The sequence below is a fragment of the Schistocerca americana genome, chromosome 6 (genome assembly GCF_021461395.2).
Source record: "Schistocerca americana isolate TAMUIC-IGC-003095 chromosome 6, iqSchAmer2.1, whole genome shotgun sequence".
In the NCBI taxonomy this organism is placed as follows: domain Eukaryota; kingdom Metazoa; phylum Arthropoda; class Insecta; order Orthoptera; family Acrididae; genus Schistocerca; species Schistocerca americana.
In genome coordinates, this window is record NC_060124.1 from 484,170,770 (window position 1) to 484,188,540 (window position 17,771).

The 17,771-nt window shown below is 44.5% G+C and overlaps 1 protein-coding gene across 1 annotated transcript in view; it reads left to right on the plus strand.

Moving 5' to 3' along the window:
- Positions 1–17,771, plus strand: part of LOC124619692 — a 73,638-nt gene that overhangs the window by 13,845 nt on the left and 42,022 nt on the right. Inside the window, exons 2-3 of the mRNA XM_047146243.1 lie at positions 529–812; positions 7,197–7,340. Coding sequence (XP_047002199.1) covers positions 558–812; positions 7,197–7,340 — 399 coding nt within the window. The 5' untranslated portion in view covers positions 529–557. The remainder of the gene's footprint in view (positions 1–528; positions 813–7,196; positions 7,341–17,771) is intronic.

Here is a 17,771-nt window from a genome sequence, read left to right on the forward strand (position 1 = left end):
TGTGTGCAGCTGGAGTGATATGGGACCCTTGATACGTCTAGATACACGGCACTGACAAGTGACACAGTACGTAAGCATCCTGTCTGATAAACTGTATCCATTCATGTCCATTGTGCATTCCAACAGAGTTGGGAAATTCCAGCAAGACAGTAAGACACCCTGCACGACCAGAATTGCTACAGAGTCGCTCCAAGAACACTCTTCTGAGTTTAAACACTTGTGCTGGTCACCAAACCACCTAGACATGAACATTATTCAGCATATCCATTTAACGTGCTGTTCAGAAGAGACCTCCACCCTCTTGTACTCTTACAGATTTATGGACAGCACTGCAGGATTCATGGTGTCAGTTTCCTCCAGCACTACTTCAGACATTAGCCGAGTCCATTGGATGCTCGCGGTGCTCTACTCGATATTAGGCAGGAGTACAACTTTCTTTGGCTCTTCAGAGTGTAAGTTAGTGTATAAACTACAACAGTGATTACGGCGTTTCGTCTGTCACTTTACGGCACCCCTGTTCCATTGTAGATCCGTTGGCGGCCCTACTGGTGCTTGGGATGGCGGACACGGCTCGCCAGAGCCAAGAGCTGCTCGGTCCCAGCTCGGTGGCGCTGTCGTGGATTGGGGTCTGGATGCCCCCTGGCGGACGCAGGCCGGGCTTCCGGCTTCTGGGCGCCATCTTCATCGTCACCACCGAAATCGTCATCAGCTCGCTCACTGCCGTCCAGATGCTCATCGACACGCCGACTGACCCCGAAGTCTTCCGTGAGGTTTTCTTCATCTGCACCTGTGGCTTCTCGTGGTTTGTGAAGGTGAGCCAACCTAAGGGTATCTGCGCGCCAACTAATTTCCAACCTGCTGATCGCAGTGTGTTGTGTATTGTTGCACATTTTTTGTCCCTAGCTGAACACGCGTGCAGCCAAGTGAGACGTGAGTAGGAGGTAGTGCGAAACTTTGTGAGCACCTCCCTCGTCGACCACAGATGGCAAGATGCATAGAGAACACAGTTAGCTTACGTTGGCAAAACGAGACTGCACAGGAGTCGGAGAAGCTGATGGAACAACGGAGCTGTAGGAATGCAATGGTCAGCGTTGGGTGTGGGCGGATGCCACACAGATATCGTTTTGCTGGGGCATCCAAAATAAATGGGTCCTGGCATCCAGGCAGGACTAGTGCAAGGGGGTTTCGATTATGACGATTCTAAAGCAGGGCATAAGAGTGATTTGTGCCATTCAGTGTCCCCAGAACTGCATTTGTGCTGGCATTTATTACGTCTGCCACAGACGGCCCCTGCCAGGCAGACTACACTCAGGACCCCTATGTACCATAAAACATACACAAGCACTGGCAGGCGCAACCAAGAGGAAAGCAATTCTTCAAAACAAACAGAACTTGCTAGAGAGTAATGCGAACTTTTTTCTACAGAGGTCGCCTCACAGATACAGGGAAAGTTGGAGTACTCCGCCGACCTCCGCCGACTATAAGGCCAGCGCAGCAGCAGTACAGCCAGTTCCTCGCCGAGCTAGGACCAGCTCTGACAGACCTCACCGACACAGTTGATTAATGGTCGTCTACATATTATTTTGCTTTTTTGTGTATGTAGAGATTGTTCGAGAAGTGTAGTTCAGTTTCAATAAACGACATTATGCTGAATGTTCTACAATACTGAGTATTCTACAGCATTAGTGTGTGAGAAGGATGGGAACTGTCAAAACACTGTGGTACCATGTTGCACATGTATTGGTACAGGAGTACTCAAATAGCAGTACTTGATTTGAATAGGCTTGATGACACTGTGGTGTGGTCTGATTGTGTTACAACTCCAACTGAATCGAAAAGACACAGTGATGGGACATAGAGATAGGTTTTGTAATAGTATATCCTTGACTGTATGCTAGCTTGTTGTGTCAGTGTAGAATGTTTTATTTACATGTGTTGACTGCCCGGTGTGTGCTTAAGGCTTCGGTTGTAGTTGGTTGTGATCGTATTTCCTGATAAGCTAGCATTGTGGTCCAGCATTATTTTTTCTCAGGGATAAATGCAGGGTTATTGTCAATAATACATATAAGTTACTTGAATAGTAAGGCAAAGAGAGCATGGCCTGACATTGCAGGTTGCCTACATCAGGAGCAAATATACATTCAGGGGCAAACCTGTTATTCTTTTTTGACTGACAGGACCTTCACCTACTGTTCTGCTAAGTGGGTTATGACCACATGGAGAAAATCCGTCTTTCTGATTGACAGGTCCTTAGCCTATTGTTGGATTAATTGGTTTTCCATGTCACACCCCTCTCCTCCCCCCCCCCTGCCCATCCTCCTCAGAATACTGCTTCCCCACCCCTTTGGGAACTCCCCTCGTCGATACTAGCACATTATACATATCAATTTGATTGTCTAATTAATTAAATCGATCAATTAATTAGCTCCTGCCACTCTGGAGAACCTCCCAGACCTCCCCCTCCTCCTCCCCCACCTTGACATATGTGGGATGAAGACTCAGATCACTGGTGATTTTGTGGTAGACCGACTGCAGTGTATAGCATATTGTTTACAAACAGTTTATAAAATACAAGGCGGTGCCTGGAATATAGTTTATTTAGGGAACTTGTCTGGAAATAGATCGCTGTGTGTTGAGTATTTAAACAATTTCGGCGCTTTTTCCATTCCGATCGGGTAAGGAACACGTAAATACACTGTCACAGACCGCCTAAACGTATCTGCACCAGTGTTGTTCGCGCTGTAAGAGGCCATTTGCAAGGCTCGTAGCGCATGTGATCCCAAAATCGCCTCACTGCAGCTGAAACCAGTTAAATCTTGTTGATTCACCTGTAAAATTTCATAAATGGGTGTTCGAGTGGTCAACAGAATCTCTGTCCACAATAATAGAGATCCTCCTCGATATCGGTCTCTTTCCACAATGTTTGTGTCCTGAAATCGTGTTCCCCGTGCCCTCCAGATGCGAATCCAGCATGAATCGCTCTCCAGACCAAGTAGGGACTCATCTGTGAAAAGAACATTGACGCACTGTTCAGTCGTCCACGAGGCAAGCTGACGTCTCCCCTCTATACGTTCTCTTCTGTGAAGACACGTTAGAGGCACACATACAGCATATCGCCGTTAATAAAGGCCAGTCGGTCGATGCCTTTTCTACACCATTTGCTCGATACAACACGTCCAGAGGATGCTGCGAGGTCAGATAACAGTTGCAGTGCAGTACTAAGGCGGTACCGTCGTGCCCTTACAGCCAAATAGCGGTCCACTCCTTCTGACGTCACATGAAGTCGGCCCTGTCCTGGTCTCCAGGATACAGTTTCGGTCTCTATAAACTGTAGCCTCATCCGAGAAACAACAGAACGATTCACATTAAGCCATCCGGCCACATCAGTTTGCGACTCTCCTGTTTTCATTTTTCTTACGTCCCTTCACAGCAAACAGCCTGTAGGCTTCTTCTCTCTGTCATACTGCATTGTCTGTGACTGTACGCAGCGATTGTGGGTGTGGGACTAACCTGCAAACATTACCCGCTTGATATGTGCCCTGACGTAACTGTTGGCGTGGTTGTCCGTTGATCGGAATGCCATCTTCCGTGCAGAACACGATTGTAACGACATCTGTTGACAGTTTGTAAGGTTATATCATGAATTGGACACAGGACGGGGAAATAGCAGTTTGTTGCTTTGGTTTTGGACCCCTGTGTGAATGTACACTACTGGCCACTAAAATTTCTACACCGCGAAGATGACGTGCTACAGACGCGAAATTTAGCCGACAGGAAGAACAAGCTGTGATATGCAGATGGGTAGCTCTTCAGAGCATTCACACAAGGTTGACGCCGGTGGCGACACCTACAACGTGCTGACATGAGGAAAGTTTCCAACCGATTTCTCATACACAAAGAGCAGCTGACCGGCGTTGCCTGGTGAAACGTTGTTGTGCTGCCTCGTGTAAGGAGGACAAATGCGTACCATCACGTTTCCGACTTTGATAAAGATCGGATTGTAGCCTATCGCGATTGCTGTTTATCGTATCGCGTTGGACGAGATCCAATGACTGTTAGCAGAATATGGAATCTGTGGGTTCAGGAGGGTAATACGGAACGCTGTGCTGGATCCCAGCGGCATTTCATCACTAAAAGTCGAGATGACAGGCATCTTATCCGCATGGCTGTAACGGATCGTGCAGCCACGCTTCGATCCCTGAGGCAACAGATGGGGACGTTTTCAAGACAACAACCATCTGCACGAACAGTTCGACGACGTTTTCAGCAGCATGGACTATCAGTTCGGAGACCATGGCTGCGGTTACCCTTAACGCTGCATCACAGACAGGAGCTCCTGCGATGGTGTACTCAACGACGAACCTGGGTGCACGAATGGCAAAACGTCATTTTTTCGGATGAATCCAGGTTCTGTTTACAGTATCATGATGGTCGCATCCGTATTTGGCGACATCGCGGTGAACGCACATTGGAAGCGTGTATTTGTCATCGCCATACTGGCGTATCAGCTTGCGTGATGGTATGGGGTGCCATTGGTTACACGTTTCGGTCACCTCTTGTTCGCATTGTCGGCACTTTGAACATTGGACGGTACATTTCAGATGTGTTACGACCCATGGCCCTACCCTACATTCGATCCCTGCGAAACCCTACATTTCAGCAGGATAATGCACGACCGCATGTTGCAGGTCCTGTACGCGCCTTTCTGGATACAGAAAATGTTCGACTGCTGTCCTGGCCAGCACGTTCTCCAGATCTCTCACCAATTCAAAAGGTCTGGTCAATGGTGGCCGAGCAACTGGCTCGTCACAATACGCCAGTCACTACTTTTGATGAACTGTGGTATCGTGTTGAAGCTGCATGGGCAGCTGTACCTGCACACGCCATCCAAGCTCTGTTTGACTCAAAGCCGAGGCGTATCAAGGTCGTTATTACGGCCAGAGGTGATTGTTCTGGGTACTGATTTGTAAGGATATATGCACCCAAATTGTGTGAAAATATAATCACATCTCAGTTCTAGTATAATATATTTGTCCAATGAATACCCGTTTATCATCTGCATTTCTTCTTGGTGTAGCAATTTTAATGGCCAGTAGTGTATAATGTGTGGATCCTGTCATTCTATGGAACCAGCCCGGTTCGAAACTGGGACATCTGTTAGTGTTTTTACTTTGCGTTAAGAACTTACCTTGGAAAAGACGTCGTTATCCAGCCTTTAGTTACATGTCCGTGTGGTTGTCGTCCTCCTCTGGGACTGATCCACTGGGAACCCTGGATCGTAACTTTGTGTTTTTAATTTGTGTAACGAACCTGTCTTTGTACTTCACACTTTTATCGTTGCTCTATTGTGAAAACTGCTCTGACGTTATTTTGGTACTGTTATAGCTACTGGTGGTTGTCTGTAATTGTCTGGTGTTACTCTTTTAGTGTTTTTATTTTATAATGTATTTCAGTATACGCGCTCGTGGTAGCGTTTAAGATGTTAATTTTTATTTTTAAACGGCTGCTTTCGATCTTGTAAGAAATCACCTTCAGATCTTACATCCTGTGGAGTAGAATATAACTTAATGACTTAGTTACAATCGGAACGGGCACTAAAATAGAATAATGTAGTCACGAAGTGCATCTGGTACGCCCTTGATGACTGCAGGAACCGTTGGCGTGGAGCAGGTCCATCTGTGCAGGCGTCGAGAATATTGCTAAATACCGCTCGCCTGCCGGAGGTTAAAATGGCTGTAGCCACGCCTATTGTCTCTTGGATAACGTTACTGGTAAGCAGTGGCCGTGAGAACTGTTTATATTGTAGGAAGAACATGTAGTAAGAGTCTAGTCCTTGAGAAAACACCGAAGAAATTTGATGTTAAAAGACGACGAAATAAACAGTCAGCACCCAATGACAGTGCTCGTTTAAACGTGAGCTGCCTTCTGGTAAACGTAAATGTGCCAAAGACAGTCGGTTGGTCATCAGCTTGATAACTAAGGAGACGATATACGTTACACCATTACTCAAAGATATTATGAATTTCCATGGCAAGAGGGACACCAGCTACTAACTAAGGCAATGCCGTGGAATCCGTAAGTACCGTCAGCTGTCAACACGGGTGCGTGCGTACTGAAATAAATTGTAATATGTTCCTGAAGTTCGCTGTCAAAAATTGGCAACTGCATTCGGATTAACACAAAATATTTATAATAAGAAACGGCGTTCTAATTTCAGTAAACTAGGGCATAATAGCACTGTAATAATACCTGATTGTGTTTACGGAGCAGAAACTTTAATTTGAAACAGAAAGAGGGATACTGAAGAAATTCAAAAGAAAGAAAGATTATTAGGAAAATATTAGACCCCAAAATTACCGATGAAGAAACTTATAGGCCGAGAAGCAATAAGGAAATAGAAGAATGCACTGTCATACATGGTGACATGAGAAAATGAAGACTTACATTTTATGGGAACATTAAAAGAATGGCACCCATTAGGTTGACAAAACAAACAGCAGAATTCTACAAAGGCAGACCTAGCCAATTAAATGGATCGCTGAAATTAACGATGATCTTAAAATAGCCGGCTTTCGTAGATTCAGACAAAAGATATGTGTCTGGATAGTTGGTCAGAGGGAAATTACAAAACGGATTAGAGCACCGTGGTCTGATGAGACAAAGAGACTTCATTCTGAAAGGATGAAACAAATTTGGACACTAAGAAAGGCAAGCCATCAAACACGACATCTATTGATTGTACCTCGCGTGGTCCTTCCTGTTGGGCCCATACGTCAATAGTATTGATAATATTCCCGGAACAACACCCCGAAAAAAGTTTGTATTTTATATTAAGAACTTACATTTGTACATCGAACCACTTTTGTTATTTTACTGTGGAAATTGTAACTACATTAATATGGCACTATTCGTTACCCAAAGCCACAAATAAAAAACTTTAAATTTTTTAAATGAAAAAAAAAAAATCACAACGGCGTCTAGACAAACGGCCGTGTGCTCAAACAAAACCCAGTCCCGAGCCACCTCGGAGCTCTTTTCAGTCTGTCGTGTCACACACTGGACACACTTAGACCCTTATTGCTTCTAGCTAACGCATCATATTTGAAGACTGGTTGAATTCTATCATCTATTTATTGCAGACTGGTTATAATTGATAGTGTTTAGATATTATCTAATACGCCGTATTATGTTGGCAGTTGGTGTCGTTCGTGGCGCAGTGGAGGCGACTGCAGCGAATGGTGTTGAGTCTGCTGGATGCGAAGATACGGTTTCCCGACAATGGAACAGGCGTCCGGGAGAGATACGCCAGGACCGCCTACAGAGTCTGGATGTGGTGGCAGGTCAGTGCTCTCAAACGTTAGTAGTCAGTATCCGTCCAGAGGCGCGACAGCACTATCAGATGATAGCGGTGTGCCCACACACAGATGGTAGCTGTATCGCGGACACAAGGTATAAAAGGGAAACACATGGGCGGAGCTATCATTTGCACTTATGTGATTAATGTAAAAAGGTCTCCTACATGATTATGGGAGCAAGACCGGAATTAACAGGCTTAACGTGGAATGCTAGTTGGAGCTAAACCCAGGGGACATTCCATTTCGGAATTCGTTAGGTAATTCAATATTCCAAGATCCACAGTGTCAAGAGTACAGTGTCTCGAGAATACTAAATTTCAGGCTTTACCTCTGACAACGGACAACGCGGTGACTGGGGTCCTTGACTTAAGGACGGAGTGCAGAGATGTTTGAGTAGTTGTCAGTGCTAACAGACAAACAGCTCTGAGTGACACAACCACAGAAATCAATGTGGGACATAGAATGAACGTATCCCTTAGGACAGTGCATCGGAATTCGGTCTTAATGAGCTGTGGCAGTAGACGACTGGCTCGAGTACATTTGCTAGCAGCACTACATTGCCTGTAGTGCCTATCCTGGTCTCGTGGTCATATCGGCTCGACCATAGACGACTGGAAAACCGTGATATGATCAGATTAGTCCCGACTTCAGTTGGTAAGAGCTGGTGGTATGGTTCGAATGTGGCGCAGTCCCCACAAAGTCATGGACCAAAATTGTCAACAAGTCACTGTGCAAGCTGATGGTGGCTCCATAATGTTGTGGTATGGTGTGAACCGATCATTGAATGGAAATGGTTGTTTTCGGCTACTTGGAGACAATATGCAGCCATTCATGGATTTCGCTTTCCCAAACAGCGATGGAATTTTTATGGATGACATTGCCACATGCCACTGGACCTCAACTGTTAGCAATTGACTTGAAGAACGTTCTGGACGATTCGAGCTACTGATTTGGTCATCCACATCGCCCGACATGAGTCCCATTGAACATTTATGGAACATAATCAAGAGATCAGTTTGTGCACAAAATTCTGCACTGGAAACGTTTAGCAGTTATGGACGGCTATAGAGGCAGAACGGCTCATTATTTCTGTAGAGGGCTTCCAACGACTTGTCGAGTCCCTGTCATGTCGAATTGCTGCGCTACAATGGGGAATCGGAGGTCTGAAACGAGATTCGGAGGGACCCCGTGACTTCCGTCACCTCACTGTACCACTACAATCGTAGACGAATACACGAAAACAGCAACACATCTCGATTCCTCACTGTGTCATTCTGCTTTTTGCGGGAGTCCAAGTAATGATGCGAGCCATATATGATAAATTTAGTGGACTACGATGTCGACAGTGTGAAATAGGGAACTTCGTGTTGGACCATGGATCGCATGCGGATGGCCGAAGTGATTATGATTACAGCTCACTATAAGCTGGACATCAGGGTTCGAGTCCCAGTACAGCATAAATTTTCCTGTGTCACTGTAGGGTCATGGATCTATGAGGTGCGACGATAAAGTAATGAGACTGATTTTCTTTGCAAGATGTGGCAACCCTGCAGGCTTGCGTAGGCACAATATCTTTGACCTTGGTCTATAAGCTGCTTCCAGTCCAAGCGGCACATCGATGCAACTACTCAGTCATGCTGTGATAAGTTAACACGAGTTTGTGTCTCTAGTAACGGAAATGGTACCGCATAATATTGCGCAACGGTATGCCATTTCCTTTTGTGTTAAACTGGGTAAAAACGTGACGACAACTTACGGTAAGCTTCAGAAGGCTTTTGGAGAGGAGGTTACGTCAAGAGCTCAAGTCTTTCGTTGGCATAAAATGTTTAACGAAGGCAGAACGAATGTTGGAGATGAAGACTGCAGTGGACGACCATCAACCTCACGGACGGATGTCAACTTGGCCAGGATGCGTGAACTCGTACAATCTGATCAAAGATTATCCGTGAAAATGATTGCAGAAGAACTGAACACCAATCAAGAAATGGTTCGTCTAATAATATCTGGAGATTTTGGTATGAGAATGTGCCATCCCATACTGCTCTGTCAGTATAGTAATTTTTCACATCAAAACAAATTTCAGTACTACCACAGCCAGCTTATTCACCAGATATCGCCCTGTGCGACTTTTCTCTATTTCAAAGAGTCAAAATGGCGGCCTAGGGACACCATTTTCAAGATGTCCAAAAAGCTGTAACGAGGGTCTTGGAGGATATTACAGAAGATGACTTTCAGAAATGTTGACATCAATGGCAGAATCGCTGGAAAAAGTGTGTGCAATCAGAAGGGAAATACATTGAAGGAGATAACACTAAACTTGACTAAAACGGTAAGCAACATTTTTTTCACATCAGTCGCATTACTTCATTGTCGCACCTCGTATACCTATACAGCTGACGGCGAGGAATTCACTGTCAGCGAATTAACTTCGAAGTGTTTCTTATAGCGGTGGATCCTCAACAGTGTCACCACTTTGAGACATGCATATCAGTCTCTTAGACAAAGGCAGGCTCATGACGATAACAGACCCCTAGATTCTTAGGTATCTCGTTATCCCTAATGTGGGAATCCAAGTGATATACCGAGCATTGGGTGCATTTTAAAGATGTACACTGTGTGACCACGAGACCAGGATAGGCACTACAGGCAATGTAGTGCTGCTAGCAAATGTACTCGAGCCAGTCGTCTACTTCCACAGCTCATTAAGACCGAATTCCGATGCACTGTCCTAAGGGATGCGTTCATTCTATGTCCTATATTGATTTCTGTGGTTGTGTCATTCAGAGCTGTTTGTCTGTTAGCACTGTGTGACATATGGAAGTTTGGGTTGGTCCTCGGAACATGTACGGATAACTGTAGTGGTAAGTGGGAAATCCGGGTTTGAGTCCCGCTACGTCACAACTTTTCAAATTTCACTACTGGGTAATAGATCTATACGTAATACAGTTGATGTCAAGGAATCGCAGACAGTGTCTTAATTTAAAAAAAAATCTTTTTCACATAGCAGGGCAGCTGCTTCTCGCGGCATTCCGAGGTGTTTGTCTTCAACTGACTGCCTTTCACACAGAATTTCCATAAGGCGAGTTATCGGCGAAAAAGAAAGTTCCCTTGAGGTTTGTTTGGCTCGGGGCCCATACTCGTTAAATTTGCGGCCGCCTGCCGAGAAAACGTTTTCGTCACGCCACGTTATTTCTAGGAATCCTGTCCAGGGTGTGCGTATCTCAGAGCGCGTAACATTGTGTGACACTGGCAGGAAGGCACCTGGCCATTGCCGGTATTGAAAACAGCAGTGAAGGCGCCAACCACCCGCCTTTAGCATCGCTCCAGCTTGCGGTGTTTCCTATAAAAGTCGTCCTAGAGCCCCCAAGGCGGTCTTCTTAACATTGGGTAACTGATTATGCTCATGTGGCTTGGCTCTTCATACACTCTTCTAAGCAAAAGAGAAAATTACACTACTGGCCATTAAAATTGCTACACCAAGAAGAAATGCAGATGATAAACGGATATTCATTGGACAAATATATTGTACTAGAACTGACATGTGATTACCTTTTCACGCAATTTGGGTGCATAGATACTGAGAAATGAGTACCCAGAACAACCACCTCTGGCCGTAAGAACGGCCTTGATACGCCGGGGCATTGTGTCAAACAGAGCTTGGATGGTGTGTACATGTACAGCTGCCCATGCAGCTTCAACTCGATACCACAGTTCATCAAGAGTAGTGACTAGCGTATTGTGATGAGCCAGTTGCTCGGCCACCACTGACCAGATGTTTTCAGTTGGTGAGAGATCTGGAGAATGTGCTGGCCAGGGCAGCAGTCGAACATTTTATGTATCCAGAAAGGACCCTAAAGGACCTGCAACATGCGTTCACCGCGATGTCGCCAAACACGGATGTGAACATCATGATACTGTAAACAGAACCTGGATTCATCGAAAAAACGACGTTTTGCCATTCGTGCACCCAGGTTCCTCGTTGAGTACACCATCGCAGGCGCTCCTCTCTATGATGCAGCGTCAAGGGCAACCGCAGCCATGATTTCCGAGATGATAGCCCATGCTGCTGTATAGGTCGTCGAACTGTTTGTGTAGATGGTTGTTGTCTTGTAAACGTCCCCATCTGTTGACTGAGGGATCGAGAAGCGGCTGCACGATCCGTTACAGCCACGCGGATAAGATGTCTGTCATCTCGACTGCGAGTGACACGAGGCCGTTGGGACCCAACGTGGCGTTCCATATTACCCTCCTGACCTACCTATTCCAAGTTCTGCTGACAGTCATTGGATCTCGACCAACGCGAGCAGTAATGTCGCGATACGATAAACCGCAATCGCGATAGGCTAGAATCCGACCTTTATCAAAGTGGAAACATGATGGTACGCATTTCTCCTCCTTACACGAAGCATCACAACAACGTGTCACGAGGCAACGCCGGTCAACTGCTGTTTGTATATGAGAAATCGGTTGGAAACTTTCCTCATGTCAGCACGTTGTAGGTGTCGCCACCGGCGCCAACCTTGTGTGAATGCTCTGAAGAACTAATCATTTGCATATCACAGCATGTTCTTCCTGTCGGTAAAATTTCGCGTCTGTAGCACGTCATCTTCGTTGTGTAGCAATTTTAATGGCCAGTAGTGTACAAGCAAAACCTCCACCATTAAAGAGAAGTAATTAATATAGAGGTAGATTTATTTCTGACAATCGCCGGTGTTATTCACTGCAGCCATTTATTAAATGACGGGAATTAAATTCACACAGTAATGAATGCAAATCATATTATGATTAGCACATGAGCCGCACCTGCACGGCAACAGACTGCAGTTTATCAATATGTTCATTCTTTCGCGTGGTAAGAATGATTGTTCGGAAACTTCCGTTTTAGGTCTAATTTCCCGTTGCGGTCGTTTTGCGAGATGTAAATGATAATAAACATGTTGCCTGACACGTAATGTCTCTAATTTTCAACTGTAAACCTCCGTAACACACAACGCCTCTCACAGCACCTGCTACAAAAAATGGCTCTGAGCACTATGGAACTTAACTGCTGAAGTCACCAGTCCCCTAGAACTTAGAACTACTTAAACCTAACTAACCCAAGGACATGCCACACACCCATGCCCGAGTCAGTATTCGAACCTGCGTCGGTAGCGGTCGCGCGGTTCCAGACTGTAGCGCCTAGAACCGTTCGGCTACTCCGGCCAGCGCACCTGCTACAGGAGATGCTCTGAGTAACCGATTATGTGCATATCACTAGCTTTGAATCTTCCATTAACGTAGCCTTGTTACGCGCCCACGCTGCAGAGCAATATTCGCAAAGAAGTCGGTCGAACAAGTGCTTCCTTCGTGGATGGAATATATTTTCTTAAGATTCATCCAAACGAATACGGCCCCTTGGCATATGAATTTCGTTTATGAAGTCCTTCCACTTTCAATCGCTCCTGAGGATACTCCTAGAAATTCAATACTGTTACTGTTTCCACTAGTAGCGTTAATCATACAGTACAGGATTTGTTCTCCTTTGTATATGCAGTACGCTATATTTGTTCACACTAAGCCTCTGTAACAATCGCGTATCCTCTGGAATTCGCTACGGTCTTCTGGTGTTACTATCACCTTGGGGATACCGGCATCGACCACGAACATCCTGCATCTGCATCTTAACAGACACTCCGCAAGCCACTGAACAGTGTATGGCGGAGGGTACATCGGAACAGTATCAATGAATTGTTTTCTTATTCCATTCGCAGGTACTGATAGAGTGAAAAATGACTGCCCATATGCCTCTGCAAGTGCCATAACCTCTCTTATCTCATTCTTCGAAACGCTGCGTCAGGTATACGATGATGGAGGCATAATGTTATCACAGAATTCGTTTAAAGTAGATGATGTTGTGGTCTTCAGTCCTGAGACTGGTTTGATGCAGCTCTCCATGCTACTCTATCCTGTGCAAGCTTCTTCATCTTCCAGTACTTACTGCAACCTACATCCTTCTGAATCTGCTTAGTGTATTCATCTCTTGGTCTCCATCTACGATTTTTACCCTCCACGCTGCCCTCCAATATTAAATTTGCGATCCCTTGATGCCTCAGAAGAGGACCTACCAACCGGTCCCTTCTTCTTGTCAATTTGTGCCACAAACTCCTCCCCTATTCTACTCAATACCTCCTCATTAGTTACGTGATCTACCCATTTAATCTTCAGCATTCTTCTGTAGCACCACATTTCGAAAGCTTCTATCCTCTTCTTGTCCTAACTACTTATCGTCCATGTTTCACATCAATACATGGCTACACTCCATACAAATACTTTCAGAAACGACTTCCTGACACTTAAATCAATACTCGATGTCAACAAATTCCTCTTCTTCAGAAACGCTTTCCTTGCCGTTGCCAGTGTACATTTTATATCCTCTCTATTTCGACCATCATCAGTTATTTTGCTCCCCAAATAGCAAAACTCCTTAACTACTTTAAGTGTCTCATTTCCTGATCTAATTCCCTCACCATCACCTGACTTTATTCGACTACATTCCATTATCCTCGTTTTGCTTTTGTTGATGTTCATCTTATATCCTCCTTTCAAGACACTGTCCATTCCGTTCAACTGCTCTTCCAAGTCCTTTGCTGTCTCTGACAGAATTACAATGTCATCGGCGAACCTCAAAGTTTTTATTTCTTCTCCATGGATTTTAATATCTACTCCGAATTTTTCTTTTGTTTCCTTCACTGCTTGCTCAATATACAGATTGAATAACATCGGGGAGAGGCTACAGCCCTGTCTCACTCCCTTTCCAACTACTGCTTCCCTTTGATGCCCCTCGACTCTTATAACTGCCATCTGGTTTCTGTACAAATTGTAAATAACCTTTCGCTCCTTGTATTTTATCCCTGCCACCTTTAGAAATTGAAAGTGAGTATTCCAGTCAACATTGTCAAAAGCTTTCTCTAAGTCCACAAATGCTAGAAACGTAGGTTTGTCTTTCCTTAATCTTTCTTCTAAGATAAGGCGTAAGGTCAGTATTGCCTCACGTGTTCCGATATTTCTACGGAATCCAAACTGATCCTCCCCGAGGTCGGCATCTACCAGTTTTCCCATTCGTCTCTAAAGAATTCACGTTAGTATTTTGCAGCTTTGACTTATTAAACTGATAGTTCGGTAATTTTCACATCTGTCAACACCTTTTTTGGGATTGGAATTATTATATTCTTCTTGAAGTCTGAGGATATTTCGCCTGTCTCATACATCTTGCTCACCAGATGGTAGAGTTTTGTCAGGACTGGCTCTCCCAAGGCAGTTAGTAGTTCTAATGGAGTGTTGTCTACTCCGGGGGCCTCGTTTCGACTCAGGTCTTTCAGTGCTGTGTCAAACTCTTCACGCAGTATTGTATCTCGCATTTCATCTTCATCTACATCCTCTTCCATTTCCATAATATTGTCCTCAAGTACATTGCCCTTGTATAGACCTCCTATATACTCCTTCCACGTTTCTGCTTTCCCTTCTTTGCTTAGAATTGGGTATCCACCTGAGCTCTTGATGTTCATACAAGTGGCTCTCTTTTCTCCAAAGGTCTCTTTAATTTTCCTGTAGGCAGTATCTATCGTGCCCCTAGTGAGATAAGCCTCTACATCCTTACGTTTGTCCACTAACCACCCTGCTTAGACATTTTGCACTTCCTGTCGATCTAATTTTTGAGATGTTTGTATTGCTTTTTGCCTGCTTCATTTACTGCATTTTTATATTTTCTACTTTCATCAATTAAACTCAATATTTCTTCTGTTACCCACGGATTTCTACTAGCCCTCGTCTCTTTACTTACTTGATTGTCTGCTGCCTTCACTACTTCATCCCTCAGAGCTACCCATTCTTCTTCTACTGTATTTCTCTCCCCCATTCCTGTCAATTGTTCCCTTATTCTGTATTAAAGTACTTTCTTTAAATTTACCCTCTAGTGTTTCGAGAGAAATACGTCGGATTTTTTTACAGGGATTCCCCAAGCTTCTCTGTTAAATTTTTCGAGTGGGGTGTACCAACTTTATATGACCCTTTCTGTATTAGGGCGCTTCCAGCACTATCCAGTGGATCACTTACATCGATGCAGCTACTTCGCAGGCCAAACAAGACCATCCGCAGCAAAGCGATTTCATCAGTAGTAGTGTTTCGTAAACTACATCTTTTTCGTAGCAGTTATAATTCCTAAAGTGTCCGACTACGAGTAAAAGTGCGGAATCTGCTTTTCTTACATTCTGTTATGTAGTCATTCCTCATTAGACAGTTACTGTTTGCAGTGATTTCTCTGCAACAATGTAACAGAAGAGTACTGGATTTATTCTTCAATGTATGCACTATGCTACATTTATTTACATCCAGTGTCAACTTCCAGTCTCTCTGCCAATCTTCGATCCTCTGCAATTCGCTACAGTCAGCCGGTACTCTATTTCGCTTATCTGTGACCAGCCTTAGCATACTACAATGAGCAACCTGCATGTGTCTTGTAGACATACCATTACTTTCGTATAGATAGAAATTGCTTTCAAAACATTACTAAAGGTATAAATGTCGTGTGACTAGGGCCTCCCGTTGGGTAGACCGTTAGCCGGGTACAAGTCTTGCGATTTTACGCCACTTCGGCGACTTGCGCGTCAATGGGGATGAAATGATGATGATGACGACAACACAACACCCAATCCCTGAGCGAAGAAACTCTCCAACCCAGCAGGGAATCGAACCCGGGCCCTTAGGATTGACATTCTGTCGCGCTGACCACTCAGCTACCGGGGGCGGACATTACCGCTTTACGTGATTGGTTGTGGCTGCCATGCAAGCAGCTGCATTCACGTAAGTGATCCACTGGATAGTCTTTATAGCTCCATGATGCTGTGAGGCTCATATCAGATAGATAGATTCATTTCTTAAAAGTGACAGAAAAGCTCGTGGAATTGCTGGAAAAAAAGATTTCTGCAAATACCTATTCGGTGGATTTAAATAAACTGCTTTAAAGGAAGACTGTGATAGCATTGTGCCACCACCGTCGTATGTCTGACGTACCATTCTTGAGAATGAGATAAGAGTGGTTAAAGCATGTAGAGAGACATACAGACAACTATTTTCTTCCTGTACCAGTACATGAGAGTGGAATATCAGAAAAAAACCATTACACTTTTGTTACGTACCCTCTGCCATACACCGTACACCGTGGAGTATGTGATTAGTTTTGTAGTTGTAGGCTGTTCGTGGACGGTGTTGTTTCCTATAAGGGGATAACAGCATCAGAAAACTGTAGTGAGGTGCAGAGGATCAACGACTGGTGCCGAGACTGAATGTAAACAAATGTGAAGTACTGCACATAGGGAGAAGAAGACATCCTGCACTGTACGACTCACAATATGGTTGAAACAATGACTGCCACATTATGCGTAAGGGCAATCGTCAGGAGCGATCTAAAGTGGACTGACTTTATAAGCGAAAAGCCTATGCCATGGGCTCAGATTCGTTTGGTTGAATCATAATGAAATATAATCCATTCACGAAAGAACAGGGTTACAGAACACTTGTTCAACCGACTTCTTTGCGAAAATTGCTTGTCTGCTTGGAACCATTATCAGGTCACCTTAATAGACCCAAAGTTAACGACATACACACAATTATGTATTCAGGGGGTCTCCTGTAGTAGATTCTGCGAGAGAAGCGTTCTGCATCATGGAGACGACTTACTTTTGAAAATCCGATAGAGTATGTTCCAAGCAACACAGTACTTCCTCCCACATGCATCCCACACCAGGAAATAAGAGCTGCTAATACGGAGGTTTACCTCATATCATTCCTTCCACGCAAAGGGAGTGTGGGCACGTGGTTGTGTGGCTGTGTGACGCAGGTACCCTCAAACACATATTGTAAGGAGGTATGCGGGTGTTACACATCTGATTTTCGGTACAACCTTTGTATAGACACTAGAATCGACAAGAGAATGCTTTATGGAGCTTCCAGTGTTACAATATGCACATTTGTTTAGTTCCTAACTACTGCAAAAGTAAAGAATTATTTTGTGACTCCGTGTTATCTTTTACACATAAGTTGTAAATATAATCCTTTCTTCCATGTTTCTTGAGGAATAACGTACAGTTAATATGATTTGTAATGAAATCTCCTATTGCGTGCACGTGCACTGTCAGAGGAGATGTACGCTACTGTATCTGAAATCCGATATAAAAGGAAATCATATAGACCATTCCGCTACAAAAATGGCTCAAATGGCTCTGAGGACTATGGGACTTAGCTTCTGAGGTCATCAGTCCCCTAGAACTAAGAACTACTTAAACCTAACTAACCTAAGGACATCACACAGATCCATGCCCGGGGCAGAATTCGAACCTGCGACCGTAGCGGTCGCAGATTCCAGACTGTAGCGCCTAGAAC